Genomic DNA, 16030 nt, shown 5'->3' on the forward strand with positions numbered 1-16030 from the left:
AACAAGTTGGCTTTATTTAGACTCCCTCTCCTTTTGAGGTCCATAAGATGCATTCCACATATCCTTTTAGTCTTTCACAGCCTGATACCCTTCAGATATGTCTGACTACAACTCCCAACTCACCTACTGATCATACTAACTGCTGATAGTGGAAGTTGTAGTTCAACAGACATAGAGGAAGGCAAGTTATAAAAGACCATTTTAAGTAATTTGTATGGTCCTTCATTTTAAAAAAGAAAATAAAGGGAAACTTTGAGGTGCCAACAACTTAAAAACAAGAGATAGCCCTTAAATGAGTTTAAAAATAATGTTTTAAATAAAAAATAACAAACAACTTGTATTGCTACTTGAGTACAACACATGCTAGAGATTTTTATTAACTGAAAACATCAGGTTATTTCCTGAAGTTCAAATGGAGATAATGGTTGGCAAATCTAATTTTAGCAAAGTCTAAGGAAAGAAACCAGACAATAACTGGCAAACATCTGGGTCTCACACTCATCAAATAGTAAATGATAAATAAATCTTTCTACACAAAATCAGAACACATTTAGCAATCCTCTACAACCGCATTGAGTATTAATCCATTAAACTTTTTTTGAGATTATCATAGAGCCACTGTTATCACTTATTCATATTTTAGGGTTCTTTGGGAGACCATGCAGTATCTAACTGGCATAGTGGTGGGGCTAAGCCTATACTAAATGTATTGTACTATGCTGTCTATGAGTGGGAGTTGGCCAATCTGTCCAAGTCATATGCAGTGCAAATATCACAAATCTACTTTAGGGTAGTTATAAGGATTACTGAAATAATGTAAGAAATGCTCTTTACACCCTAAAGTATGAACTATACAAATATTAGTTACTGTTGTCATTATTTAGTAGAAGTAGTTTTACAAGCATCCAAGATCCTTTTAAAACCCATCATGGCTCCTTTTCATAGCCTGGGGAAACTCTTGCTGCTGATTTCCTAACCTAGAAAAACGCTGCAAGTTGTGGTTTATTTCTAGAATCAGGTCCTTTCCAGGAAATTCCACTTAATGATATGGGTGGGGGTGAGTGGGAGAGGGGCAGAACCCTAATAGACTGACTTCAGGCACTCTTTATGAATAGGAAGGTGAGGAGAGAGTCTCCAAGTTTTTTATGTGTCAAGGAAACTTAACCCTTTTGGCTGCAGGCCAGGAACTTTTTCATGTGGATTTCAAGCCTCAGCCAGGAGATTCTCGGGTGCTAGAAAAAGCCTTTAATTTAAACCAGGTGCCTCTGAAAGAAAAACACTTCATGAAAGGCAAAAACTTGGGCCCGTTCCCTCAAAACAAAAGGGCAATCACGCACATTTTGACTGAAATATTCCCTTTTTGGAACTCAGCCTCCATGCTTTAAACAAACTTGCTGAAACCTCATCCATTTGGACAATCTGCATGAAACTGAGACTACCAATATTTCTGGAGCCAGAGAAAATACTTGAGCAGAGAGCCAGCCGAGTCCGCCCAAAGCTGTGGCGCAAAAGACCTTACAGTATGGAAAGCAGCACACAGGCTGGCAGGGAACAAAGGAAAGTGGGTTTGTGGCATTCTTTTGTTGCTGCCGTCTGCAAAACTTAACACTGCGAGTGCTGAAAAAAATAACACAGAGAGGTACACTGTTCCATTCAATGGCAAGGAGTGCCATGGACACTGTTTGCTCCCCATGTGGCCAGTAAGGCACCCAGGGAGGTTGCTGGAGGGAGGGGCAGCATGGCGGGGAGGAAAAGTTTGCAGCTGAAGTCATGCTTTTGTTTACAGTACTTTTTTCAGTTGTTCTTCTAGTCTGGTAGTGATATGGTGGTGGATTGCTGCCCAAGGACGTTTCCTCCCACACATGAATTCCTGGATGATCTCAGAAAACACAGGGCAGCCTCCAGGAACACCAAAAAGGGGAATGAAAAAAATCTACATAACTTGGAAGGCCTTGCCCAAGTGGTTTGGTTCCCTCAGTCAGAAAATTCATTGGCAAACAGTTTTTGGCCATTGTGAACCAGAGCCTGGAGAAGTAACTTGTGCGGACTACATCTCCCAAGTTCCACCACCATGGTCATGATCCACAGTGGTGAAAAGGGAAGAGTTCCTGGGAGTCATAGTCCAAAGGAATAGCACCTCCAGGTTCTGTTGGGAATATTACATTGACACGGATTATAATTGTTGGTTCAGTTGGGTGAATATGTCCTACTGTGTTTGGCAGCTACTCTGCAGGATTTCAAGAAGGGTTCTTCTCTCACCTGCTACCAGAGGTACTATTCCACCTGAGATGTCAGGAATGAAAACTGGGACTTTCTGTTTCAAAGCCAAGTGGTCTGCCTTTGAATTTTGGCTCCTCTCTTATTTATACTTGGAAGGGAGTACAATTCCCTGAAAAGTTGTTCAGTATGAATAGGAACTATGTATTTCCACAAAGGACTTCTAGAACAGCTTCATGCTAGATGATAGATTGTAGACTTTAGTCCAAAAAAAGTAACTTTTCAGAACTAGGTAGCCACACTTTGTTTTTAAAAATTGGCTTTCTCTATCTTCCCCATGCGGAGTTCATTCCTACTGGCTTCACTGCAAGGCTGCCTCTGCATTTTGTAGCACTTGGACAACTGTAAATGGGTATCATGGTGTGTGTTGACAGGAAAATAAAAAGGTCTGGGATACTTGACTGCGGTATACCACCTGCTGCATCACTTCTTTCTCACCACTGAAGCTTATCTTATTGCAGTAAGGTATATCAGCATTTGGCACTGAACAGTCTTGTGGAGGCCTGGAACCATATCCATTTCCAGCACAGTACACAGATGCAAACAGCTTTTAGAAAATCCACAGCATGATGTGGGCAGACATTTAATTGGCCTGTCCATTTCCTACCTGGACAGTAACACTGCCTAGATCTTCCATACCTTGTCCTTACCAGTCCTTATAAATAATACCCGGGACAAGGCAATTACTGCAAGGACCTTTGTATAGAAAATGCTACAAATTTTGCAAAAAAAAAAAAAAAAAAAAAAAGAGAGAGAGAGAGAGAGAGAGAGAGAAGAAATTGGAAACCTTGCCTAAGATTTATCAAAACTTCATAAATCTCCAATACAACATTTATAATGTCTCTAATGTCTTGGGGCAGGAGCCTCCGGTGGCGCAGTGGGTTAAAGCACTGAGCTGCTGAGCTTGTTGATCGAAAGGTCGCAAGTTCGATTCCAGGGAGCGGCGAGAGCTTCCGCTGTCAGCCCTAGCTTCTGCCAACCTAGCAGTTCGAAAACATGCAAATGTGAATGGATCAATAGGTACCGCTCCAGCGGGAAGGTAACGGCGCTCCATGCAGTCATGCCAGCCACATGACCTTGGAGGTGTCTACGGACAACACTGGCTCTTCGTCTTAGAAATGGAGATGAGCACCACACCCCAGAGTCAGACATGACTGGACTTAATGTCAGGGGACTACCTTTACCTTTACTAATGTCTTGGGGCAACTGAAAATGGAACCCAAGGCAGTGGAAATGTTTACATAAATCTGTATTGTGATTTTTCAAAACTGTAGGCTGGAAAGCTATGAAATGAATTCAAGAAATATAGTAAATGCACTTAGATTAGGAAGACAAATAATTAATACCTGCTTGCCATCCTAACAACATGTTTTGAAACATTGAAAGGTAGAACTAAGGGAGTGAAAAATTAAAGAAACGTATAATTGTTTGATATGCTAACTTTTCAAAAGTTAAAAATATGGACAGAATACAGCAGGACTCTTGAAATCATGGAATCCATATTCATAGTTTCACTCAGTCATGCTCAGGGGGACAAATGTTATTTTCTACAAATTTGCTTCCAGGTGATCCTGTGGTGTGCTAGTCTCAGACATTGTCAACAGAAAGTTGCTTTTCGTTTGGAAAAATAATATCTGACCAGGGGCGGCCCAACCATTACGCAAAGTAAGCATTCGCAGTATAGTTGATTTTGCCCAGGGGCGCTGTTGAGGCGCTCTTGGGGGAAAATAGACCTTGACATATGTGAGTTGTAGTTACTGGGATGTATAGTTCACCTCCAATCAAAGAGCATTCTGAACTCCACCAATGATGGAATTGAACCAAATATGGCACACAGAACTCCCATGACGAACAGAAAATGTATATCAGTGATTGGTTGGGGGGGGGGGGGGTGCACCAAAATATTGTTTGCTTACCGTTGAAAATTACCTAGGGCCGCCTCTGTATCTGACTTACCCAGCTAGAACAATGAAAAAATCCAGACGGTTCCATGTGTCCCCCAGGTAGCATTTCTTCCCAAAAATCCCTAGTGCAATCATCTTGACAATCATTTCAACAGCAAAGAAGGCAAAGATAAAATCATCAAAGCTCTGGAAGAGAAAGAAACAGGATGAGGAAGTAACAAAGAACTGAGATCTAAATGGATGGCAATCAGTTCAATAGACTCCTTGTACTTCCCCGCTCCCCAACCTGCTCACAGATGATAACTGCCTCCAGCCACTACGAAGCACTGCCAATGGTGAAAGGGGCTGCCATCAAATAATAGGAAAGCAGCATCTTCCTCATCCCTATATCCTATGCCTCCATGCATCTGCTGGCCAGCTACATAGGCCAGGCTGCAAAAAAGAAGCCTGGCAAAAACTATTTTACTATAAGAGCAGGTGTGGGGAAAAATACTCTGGGCTTTAGCAAAATACAGCTGGACTCTTCTTGCTCTCCAAATCCAAAAGTGACCAAAAATACCATTTACACCTGACTGACTGTCTTGTAGGTGGAATTAATTTCCTCAGACAGGAAAACAAAAAACTGGACTATGAAGTACCAGTCCTTAGGTTGGCAGATCACTTGTCATGTTTTTGGGTTGCAAGGCATTCCTCCAAGTGTTAATACTAAAATAGAATAATTCACTAACCTGAAGTGCTTTTTCAGAAATATACTTCAGAAGAGTACATTTCATTTGTCTACCTTGAATAAAATGGCATATATCAAAAACCTGTAATACTGGATGAGAAATCTGAGTTTGTGGTTCCATTTTGGTTTGCACCATCTGGACTTCCTTTGGTGTGTTGTGTGGATCATGCTACTTCATTACCTGGGCAAACAGAACCATCATATGACAGTTCCAGTGCAGTTACTGGATGGAGCCTGTTGGATCCCTTTACACGACGCACAGGGTTCCATCCATTAACTGCGCTGGAAGCATTGTATGATGGAGAAAGGAGAACACGAGAGGTTTCCTGTGTTCTCATAGGGTAGTATGGGGAAAGCATGTGCGGTGGTGGGGGTGATGACACTTCCCTCTGTGGGATGGGGAAGAGGGTGATGCAGGCCGAGGGGTGACAGATTCCCACGCTGCCTGCTGGATTTGTCCTGCCACCCAACAAATGGCCCCACTGTTCCCCAGCATCATGACCTCAATGTGATGAGGTCCTATGCGGTCCATTTTGCTTAATTTTACCCACCTTCCCTCACCAACATTAAATCATCATACTCATCATCCCCATCATCACTCCCCTTTCCCCTTTCACCAAGGATTGAATCTATAATAAATAATATTAAAACTTTATTTGTATCCCGCCCCACCTCCCAACAAGGGACTTGGAGAGGCTCACAGACATAAACACAATAAAGAAATAATCCAATTAAATAACATAGCCAATTACACAATCAAAATCAACACAAGACAGATCAGAACATAAGTACATAAAACAATAAACAATTTAGACAATTAGACAATAACAACAATTTAAATCTCTATTAACGTCCAATCCATTGCATTAGTCAGAATATGCTATAAAATCAGTTAAAAGTTAGTGCAAAGTTTTTACATATCACAATTGTCAAAAGCCCATTTGAAAAGCCAAGTTTTCAGCTCCTTCCTAAAGGACATCAGTGTGGGTGCTTGCCTAACATCCCTGGGGAGGGCATTCCAAGTCCGGAGGGCCAATACCAAGAAGGCCCTCTCCCTCATTCCCACCAACCGCGCTTGCAACTGAGGTGGGGCTGTGAAAAGGGCTTCCCCAACAGATGTTAAGGCCTGCACAGGTTCATAGAGGGAGACGTGATCACATAAGCAGGCTGGATCTGAACCGTGTAGGGCTTTGTACGTAATAACCTGCACTTTGAATTGGGCCCGGAAGCACATAGGCAGCCAGTGAAGTTGCTATAACAGGGAGGTGGTACTTTCCCTATAGTTCACTCCTGTCAGCAGATCTTTGTACCAATTGTGGCTTCCAAGACATTTTCAAAGGCAGCCCCACGTAGAGTGCATTGTAGTAATCCATGCGAGATGTAACTAAAGCATGGACCACCATGGCCAGATCTGGCTTTTTGAGGTACAGTTACAGTTGGTGAACAAGTTTTAATTGTGCGAAAGCCCTCCTGGCCACCACCCACACCTGAGCATTCAGAGTCAGTGCCGAGTCCAGGAAGACCACCAAACTGTGGAACTGTGACTTCAGGAGGAGTATAACCCCGTCGAGCACTGGTTGCCACCCTCTACCCCGATTGGCCTCATGACTGGAAAGCAGCATCTTCCTCATCTCCATATCCTCTGTCTCTCTGAATTAGGTTTCAGTTTGTTAATCCTGTACATAAAACAAGTCTTCTAAGCACTATGCAAACAGGCAGTAATAAGTAAGTTTTTAAAAGCTAAGTCTTTACCTGGAGAATCTTGCAGCGTGGGGAATCACAGCCCATGTCTTCACAAGGGTGGAACATGCCCAAAGTGACACAGTTCAGGAGGATGACCAGCATGCTGACTCGTTCAAACCACGTATATAGGAAATCAGTCAAGGAAAACAACTATTTCAGAATTCACGTTAATAATGCAAGTTAGCACCAGAAACAACCACATTACCAGGTATTGGAGTATTACATGGGTGTTACAACCTTGTTTTTCCCAAACTTATTCTTGAGAAAATTGATTCCCATGTTATATCTAGCATCCATTACCTCTCAAGGCAAATTGACATATTGTTTTTCAGTGAATGTGGTACCATCATTGTCATTATAGGTCAAATATACAGGTACAAATCTGAATTGTATTTTCTTGGATAAGTTCAAGATCTTACACAATGAAAATATCTTCCAATGGCTACCCAAACAAGATTGCTAAGGAACACAAGACTGGCTGTCTACACAAGGTTTGTGCACTGTTGGCCTGGTTTTTGACAAGTTTGTTTTTGTTTGTTGTTTCAGTGTTTTGTTTTTGTCTGGGCAGAAGTGAACACATTCAGTGTACTATCTCCATCTGTATGCCGACACATGTATAGCAAACGGTTTTCCTTGTCTGTGTAAAAAAATATGTTCTCAACTCAGAGATGACAAATTTTAAAATAGAATGTCCACAGTGTCAGGGAAGGACCAAGTTCTGGTTTCTATAAAAAAAAAAAGAGAAGAGCACTTTTCTAAAACACATGTCTTTAAAGAACCTCTCTTTCAGAGAAAACTCTACTATATACCTTCACAACCTACTCAAACTTTCTATTTATAAGCAGAGTGGGAAGAAACCTCTCTCTCTCATCCCCCCCCCTCTATATATATGCACATGATGCAGCAGTGTAGAGAGCAGTGTTCTACAATATGAATATATCTGCCAATCCAATCAAATTCACTCATGTTTTCGTTACCTCTAAACTACCAATTGACATTCTGTCAGAATATGGATGGCTTTTTCTAGGAAAATAAATTTTGAATGAAATTCCTGGCATACTGGTTATGGATGTGCATGAAAAAGCCACCAGAGTTCAGCAGACAATCTTGCTGGACTTAACCAGACCCCTCCTCAGTTTGGTATGAAGCCTACTTCTGTGCTTGGGATCTTGGGCTGTCATTACCCCATAGCTTTATTTACTTAACTCATAGTACTATTGTGTGGATAAAAGGGGAAAGGACACACCTTGGAAGACTTGGAGCAAATACAAGGCACAAATGTTGTTAAAACCAACAAAAGCAAGCAAGTACAAGTAGCGACACAGGGCTAAAAGATAAGGAGAGAAAACTGGCAGAAGCTCACAGGTCTCAGTGACAGAATGCTGATCAGACTGAACAAAGACCTGATTTGGGTTGCTGTAGGTTTTTCGGGCTGTATGGCCATGCTCTAGAAGCATTCTCTCTTAATCTGAGTTGGGTTTCTGTCGTTTTAAGAGGAAGGTCTTTCTCTCTCTCTAATTATGTTATTTATTCACTTTATCATTTAACTTCCTCTCCTCACAGCAAATTATTCATAGCAGCTAATAATAGTAAAGTACAGGTTGTAAAAAAAATCATGATTCAAATGTCATTTACACATTGACACACTAGAAGCACAATTAAAAGCATTGTCCCATACAACAAAGAGCTGGCATCCAAGCAGGTAAATTCTCTTCAACAAGAGGTTAACTTTCATGCCGAAGACCCGTCTGCGCACACAGAGATCTTCAGTTTCCAGCAGAAGGACCACAGAATGGGAGCCAACCAGCTTCCTTTGGCACATTGTTGTTCCAGCCTGGGAGTGCCTACTGAAAAATGCCTTCCCTTGTGATGTTTTCCAAGCTAAACGTGTTTTCAGGCCTTAAAATCCAGGCATGCAAGACCATAGCCTTCAAAGAGCTAGATCTCCAGTAATATAGAGTTTTATTGGTCATAACGAAGTCTTTGATTTGTGTTTGAAAAAGGTAGTCTTAAAAAGCAGTCGAATGTGTCTTGTATCTGGCCTGGTCAACAACCTGGCTGTAGCAATCTGGAGGAGATGAAGTTTCCAAACACTTATCCAAGACAAACTCTGATATACTCTCCAGTGTTTCACAGATGAAAGCCAGCACTCATGTGGACAAGCAAAATCAGAATGTGGTAAAGACTGCAAAATGATTAAATAGGCAGAACACACAAACCTAGGAAAGAATGTAGCTGTTTGCTTCAGTCAGATTGGAAGGGCAAGATTTTGCCCCATCCTGTCCTGTTCTGCTGAGTTGAGTGTAAACCACTTTGAACTTTGAATTCAGGACAAAAGGGGAAAGTAGGAGGAAGAGGGAGAAACTAGGACACTTTAGAAACAACTGAAAAAGTGGGATGACAGATGGATCAGGATTGTTCCTGCCAAATAGGGACATTTGGGGGGGGGGGTGTTCTTCACAGAGACTGTAACAACAATCCATAAAGATTGTCAATAACGCATGTGTCATTTTGATCAGGTGAGACACCATATTCAAAGTTGTAGCGATAAAAACTGAAAGAATTTATGCATACTTCACCAGAATCCTTATGGTGAAGTACACTTGCAGTTGCAGTTTTAAAGAGCCACACAGTGAAATTCAATTTCAATTGCAAACTGCAAAAGAGAACTGGAAATAGAAACAGCAAAGTTGGGATATATTCACAAAATCCAATTCATTATCATAGATATGAACAGGAATAATGATTTCTTGGGACACTCATATATTAATATGCCAGTTCTCATCATAGTTACACAGGTTGCAAAAGAATCCGCTTCAGATAAGTAATTTACTTCAATACAGGTACATTTTGGCTGAGCAGAATATATTTCTTTCACACTTCAACACTAAGAGGTCTGCTGCTTGACAGAGCCATATCATCTTATACATCCCTTTGAAAGTTTATGGCCAATCTGCATCCCTTGGTATTCCATTGCACTCCCATGACTATTGAAATGTGCAGAAAGACTTGTGCTCTGAAGACTCTATTTCATCAGCACACTTGCAGAGCCAGATTGAAACCTACAAAAGCTCATGCTAAAACAGTTTGATGAGTTTTAAATGTGCCATTGTATGTCTCCCCCTGCTTGTTCTTTTAACATGTTTTCCCCATTTGACAATGACATTTTAGTAAATGGCACCCTGAGTGCCACCTACTCTGGACCATATACTTTATGAATGTTGCTAATGAAACATGTATGTTACAGGCATTATCTTAACAATCATGGATGGCATTCTGTATTGTAGTAATGGATCCATAACTGTTATGTATTCAGTAAGCCTACATAATCTTACTGAAAGACTCACTAACTCCTAGCCCAACTAATCTTAATAGCCATTAGTTGCAATTGCCAGTCAGAGCGCAAGGAGGATGACATTTCTGGTAGAATGGGGCTGGAAATGTCATCCTGTTTGCAATCTGATTGACAAATGATCAGACCTTCTTGGCACAATGCAGCTGCTGGTTGTAAGGATGGGCTGGGGTTATGGTTAGGGAGATATTACTTACAACCTCATTAGGTGTAGTCTTCTCCCCATTTCTCTTCTGTCACGACTCTGTGGGGCTCTATTTTGGCAGTGTAGAGAAACTGAAGTCAGAGTTTGGAGAAGATGGGCAATACTAATGGCACAAAGTGGGGAAACATGGGGGAAAGATAGACCTTAAAGGGTCAAGGACGTGGGGTGGCAGAAGATGGACCTGGGCAGGAGGGAGCAGAGTAAGATGGTTCCCTCCACCCTCCCACAACTTTTCCCACTTTCCCCTTCCTGTCTCATGGGTCCCTAGTTAAGCAAGCATACATTATATTAGTTAGTTACATATGCATAACTAATTAGCTGATGTAGAATATCAGCTTAAATGTCTGGAAGTACAGCTATTTTTTATTTCTCTAAATACTAAGTCCAGTATGAATGTATGTAGGTTGGTTAGTGTGAACCTTGATTTTCCTACTTCAAATATTTGAGGGGTTTAAGCAAAAACATCAATTCATTTCAGGCTCACAGCTGAGGAAAAGGAAAGGAAGAAAGCAGTTTGGCTGTTGCTAGGTGAAGTGGCCCACTGTCACTTGACTGGGGAAAAAGGGAGCGAAGTGGATTGGCTGCTGCTATGTGACATAAGTATGACTGAAAAGAAGGGAGGAAGGCAAGGAAGGAGAGAAAATGGAAAAGGAAGGAAAGGGAGAGGAGAGGGGAGGGGAGAGAAGGGAAGGAAGGAAAGAAGGGAGAAGGAAAAAGGAGGGAGGGAGAAAAGGAAAGAGGAAAAACTATGAGGGGAGGAGAGAAAAGAAAGAGACAGAGGGAAGAAAGGGGGTGAGGAAAGAAAACAAAGGGAAGAAAAGGAAAAGAAGAGAGAGGAAAGGAAGGATAGGAAAGGAAGACTGAAAGAAAGAAAGAAAGAAAGAAAGAAAGAAAGAAAGAAAGAAAGAAAGAAGAGGAGGGATGGCCAAGAGGGAAAGCAAGAAAAGGGAGGCAGGGGAAAGGAAAGAAAGCAACAAGGAAAATGCACACCTGGGCAACACCCAGGTATATACACTAGTATTAATATGTATGCCTAAGTCACATTCATATCCTTGGTACTCTTCTCTTCCTTTTTTAAGTTTTAATTTTTTTCTGTTTCTCTCTCTTTTATCTCCTTTGTAATTACACTATGTAACAAAATTTGGGGGGGGGGGGGAACTGTTCCAGGTTTGAAAGTGTTATTCCTGTTTAATTATGTGGTATTTACTTTGAAAATAGTTGCTATACTCCAGAAATGTGTTTGTGGCTGTCATAAAATTATGTTGAATTAGTTGAGACTCGGGACCTCATCTCACAGAGCAAATGGCAATCTAGCCCTGATCACCCACGGAGCTGACCAGCTCCCATCAAATGATGTTGTGCTGGCTCTGTAGGTGCAGACGGGCAGAACATGGGAGGTTTCCCATGTTGCCCAATCTATGGGGGGGGGGGAGTCACATGCACCACGTGTGCTCCATGATTCTCCTCATGTGATCGCTTCCTAGCGATGTGAGGCATGGGGCACCGGATTCCCCATGCTTTGTAGCAAAACAGATCACTGCCTCCTTCTGCTGTCGGCCATTTGATGATGTGGCTGTTGAGATAATCACTAAAAACTATAGCAAAATGTTATGCAAGATGCTGTAGAAACAAAGTTTTGCAGTTTAATAAACTTTTTCCCATGTTTTCTTAAATGATAGAAGCAATTAGGAAACTGCATTTATAACCCGGAAGCTAAAATTGTGTTATATAGTGTTATCCTTTGAAAATAAAAAAGTAAAAAGTAATGAGTACTGAGTACATGGTACTGAGACAGCCTTGGTTGCCTTAGTGGATGATCTACACTGGGAGCTCGATCACGGTATCCTTCTGAGATGCCTCGCAGGAATGGGCCTTGGGGGTACTGCCTTGCAGTGGCTCTAGTCCTTCCTCAAGGTTTGCTCCCAGAAGGTGTCATTAGGACTCCTGCTTGGCCCCACGGCCATTGTACTGTGGGGTCCCGCAGGGTTCAGTACTGTCCCCTATATTATTCAACATATACATGAAGCCATTGGGGGAGATCATCTGGAGTTTTGGAGTGCGGTGTTATCTGTACGCAGATGATGTCCAACTCTGTCACTCCTTCCCACCTGCTACTAAAGAGGCTGTTCAAGTCCTGAACCAGTGCTTGGTCGCTGTAATGGACTGGATGAGGGCGAACAAATTGAAACTAAATCTCTGTGGTGGCCCCTCGGCTATTGAACTCTCTCCCAAGCGAGTTCCTCCCTCTTGTCCTTCAGGTGGCTAGTGAAATCCTGGTTATGGAATGAAGCATTCCCAGAATAATGGCTGAGACTGGTTATAGACCAAAGTGAGTGACCACATATGCGGACTGAGTTGAACATGATTTTACCTTGGCGATTTGATATATACGTATTTTATCTATTTGTATTTTAATCTTGTATTGTTGTATGATGTTTTAACTTGTATTAGTAGCATTGAATCCTTGCTGTAAGCCGGTCTGAGTCCCTCTACGAAGGTGAGAAGATCGAGATATAAACATTTTAAATGAATAATAAAATAAATAAAACTATCACTGAAACAAATACTGTGAAAAAGAATGACTTTAAAGTTAACTGTATACTTGGCTAGTAGCAGCAAAAAATACGAAAGCTGATTTAAGTTTGAAAAGGCTCCTAGGAACCTGTCAGAGAAACAGTACAAAGTAAATATTCATTTGAAATGTGTAATATGCATATAGACTGCCATGGTCAAAACTACACCTATGTTTCCATGAAGCATAGGACAACTCACTAGGATTTTGAATTGTGTGCAACATTTCAGCATGTGAAGATAACAGCTTTCCAGAGCAAAGCAAGTATGTACAGGGACATCTGTTTTGTCATTGCTAGGTGATCCTTTGACTTTAGTACATTCTTGTCTACTTTTTCTAGATCTGGCAAATGACAATAAAAAGGATTCATACAAAATGCCCTGAATCTAGGTACTTAAAAAGATAGTTGCTCTAAATTGTTAAGAATGTGGTTCAAAATAGAAATTATTGGGTTTTATAAAACCAGACAAAGCAGACTATTTACTTCTCAGTAAGATATTATCTCACAATTATGTACACACACTGCACAAAATGAAACCCCACCACTAAACAAGAAAATCATACTTCATCTGTCACACCAAGCTCAGTCAATAAACAATGCTTTCAATCTGTCATATTCAGTTCTACACCACAAATGATTGGATGCTATCTCTAAACTCACTGCTCCCCCCTTGTCTTTCCATTTTCAAAAAGTTGGATCTGGCTGTCTATTTTGGAAATGTTTCTGGGGGTGAAGTTGGGATGGGGAGGATTTAAAGAAAGTGATCTCAGAGATGGAACAAAACAGCAGCAGCAAGTCGTATCAGAGAGTTTCAGACCACCAGCTACATGAAAGGGATTTTTCTATGTTCTCCCAGTGGGCATTTCCAATAACATCAAGGATCCTGAGCGTAAGAAAGCACTGGTCAAATCTAGGGTTCCATTTAGCATTATCCTATCTTTCTTTCAGTACAAGAGGACACTGCTGAAGAAACAGCTTGAAACAGTAATTTTGCAATTCCCCTGTCCAAGAATACTCTAGCCTCTGATCATGGTAGCTGAGAGATTCTGAGTGGTTTAGGATATGCATCCTATATGAAGGATGTGCATATGCTTAGATCCATTTTAGATGCTACAGGGAAAGCAGTGAGGCAGGAACACAGCCTCAGCTATACTATGCCATTTGGGAAACTCACTTTGGTATTTCTCCTATTGTAACCAGCCAAGTGTTGGTTTGATTGTAAATGTATGCACCCGAATCCATTTTCATGGCTCCCCAAGTACCTTTGCTTGCCATGGCAGCAGCAGTAGCAGTCAAAGATGGTATACCTTTTCTTTTAAAGCAGTAAATGCAGCAGCAGAGAGAGAGAGAGATTCCCCCTTCCTCAAAAGAAGTTGAGCAAGGTGTTTACACCATGTTTTCCTGGGCTAATAGTAATAGCTAAAAGAGTGACAATTGGTGGCTTTCATGTCAGTGGGCAATGAATCTGCTCTGGGTCTTAATCTATATGTTGAAGGTCCATCCAAGGTACTGATCCCTATCCCCACAATAGGTTTGCAATGCTGGAAAGGCTTCCAACATCAAAGCCACCAGTGACAGCTGCCCAGAAACCTAAACAAAACCATGTAGCTTGGGTGCCTTGTTTTGAAGAAGTATCAGATTTCACCATCAGCACAATGAAGTTATCTAACTCAGGCTCCTTGTAAGGTCTGGAAATGGATGTGAATTTGGTCTCAGTGCCCAGATAAATTGTTTACTTCTGCTCTATTGCTTTATTGGAGCAAGGTTGACGTTAATGGTCATTAGTGATACAAATGAATGTTGGGCTTTTCAACATTTAATAAAATATCTTAGCACTGTAGGACTCTTTAGATATAACAAGGGCATAATAATCACCTGGAAGTTAAGGTTCCTTGATGCCAGTGGCCAGGTAAATGCACATGGGATCCTGTAGGAATTATTTCATATCTTAGAGCTGCTCTCAGTGAGCCAACTAATATTGAGTGTATGCACTAGAGAATTATGGAAGCTTATGTTTTACCATCAACTGATGGTCCTTTGTCACTACAGTTAATATATGAAGAATGTACGTTATGGCTCTTGAGAGAGTTTATCCCCTGGGTGCACTTTTCAGTTTTCCTTAGCTTTTAACACTTATCATATGTTCAGATCATGATTAAGCCCTTAGAGCCCCAGAATATGGAAGATTATTCTCTAACTCTGTACTATGGATTTCTACTCCAGCCATAGAAACTAAGTGACAACTGTGATGTCCTTAGAATATTAGAGACTGCTGTATAAATCCTCTCTGTGAGCATTTGAGGAACACCTCTGTTAACTTTCGTAGTGACCTATCTATGTGCAAAAGGTTTCTATGACACACTGGTGGAAAAGACATATGGAAATATGAACATCATGGATTTATGGGCTAAAAACCTTTCACCAACTTGGGTACTCTTTAATCAGTGACCTTACAAAAGGAAACCACCCACATCTTGCACCTACTTGTGATATTCATGCCTCAAGAGACTTCAGATTTATAAAATATATACTTTTTATGCCCTTTTCTCTTGCATTTGTCCTTTGGAAAAGTTAGATGTGTGCTAAAGAACCTTCACTCTTAGCTATTATGAACACAAATGGCTGCCAGATCCTTCTGGTATGATATATCTATTCTTACTAAGATACTTCATTATATTAACATTATTTTTATGGATATTTATGTAGAAAGGTGCCAAAAAATTAAAACTTATGCCTACAGCTAATTGCATTTGCATCATTTTACAGGCAATAACATGGTCTGCAATGAGAAAACAGTATACAGGAAGAACCCTTTAAACACTGTAACCATGTGTTCAGTTTTACAGATCTTTAAATTTAAGCTCACTTTTCTCAGCTTGAACAATTCTGCCAGTAGATGTTGAATTTTAGTATTATCCAGGGGCTTGAATCAGTAATAATGGAACTGCATTCAGCGCATCCTATGGCTCAGTAGATGTTCTGAGGAGCCCTCTACACGGCAACATGGAAGAGGAAGAATTTGGCACTCAAATGGATGTGAGGCATGAGCCACTGTTACATCTGGCCAATATTCAAGCCCAGAATTCTACTAAATAGTGTTTAGGTTTGTGCATATACAGACCCAAGGGCACTGACAAGATGGACCACTGAGCTGATCCACTTTGGCAATGTCTGCATTGTATAACATTTTTCACTGTCATGAAATATTTGTAAGAAGCACAGCACAATTACTGTGCTCCTCTCGTCTAT

At 41.0% G+C, this 16030-nt stretch overlaps 1 protein-coding gene across 11 annotated transcripts in view; it reads right to left on the reverse strand.

Moving 5' to 3' along the window:
• The window catches only part of CACNA1G (calcium voltage-gated channel subunit alpha1 G), a 420834-nt gene that overhangs the window by 232067 nt on the left and 172737 nt on the right, over window positions 1-16030 (reverse strand). For all 11 annotated transcript variants that reach the window (XM_060764775.2, XM_060764774.2, XM_060764777.2 and 8 more), the window contains exons 2-3: window positions 6661-6772; window positions 4234-4367 (exon numbers count right to left, since the gene is read on the reverse strand). In XM_060764775.2, the coding sequence (XP_060620758.2) occupies window positions 4234-4367; window positions 6661-6772 (246 nt within the window). The remainder of the gene's footprint in view (window positions 1-4233; window positions 4368-6660; window positions 6773-16030) is intronic.

This window comes from Anolis sagrei, chromosome 2 (assembly GCF_037176765.1).
Source record: "Anolis sagrei isolate rAnoSag1 chromosome 2, rAnoSag1.mat, whole genome shotgun sequence".
NCBI lineage: Eukaryota > Metazoa > Chordata > Lepidosauria > Squamata > Dactyloidae > Anolis > Anolis sagrei.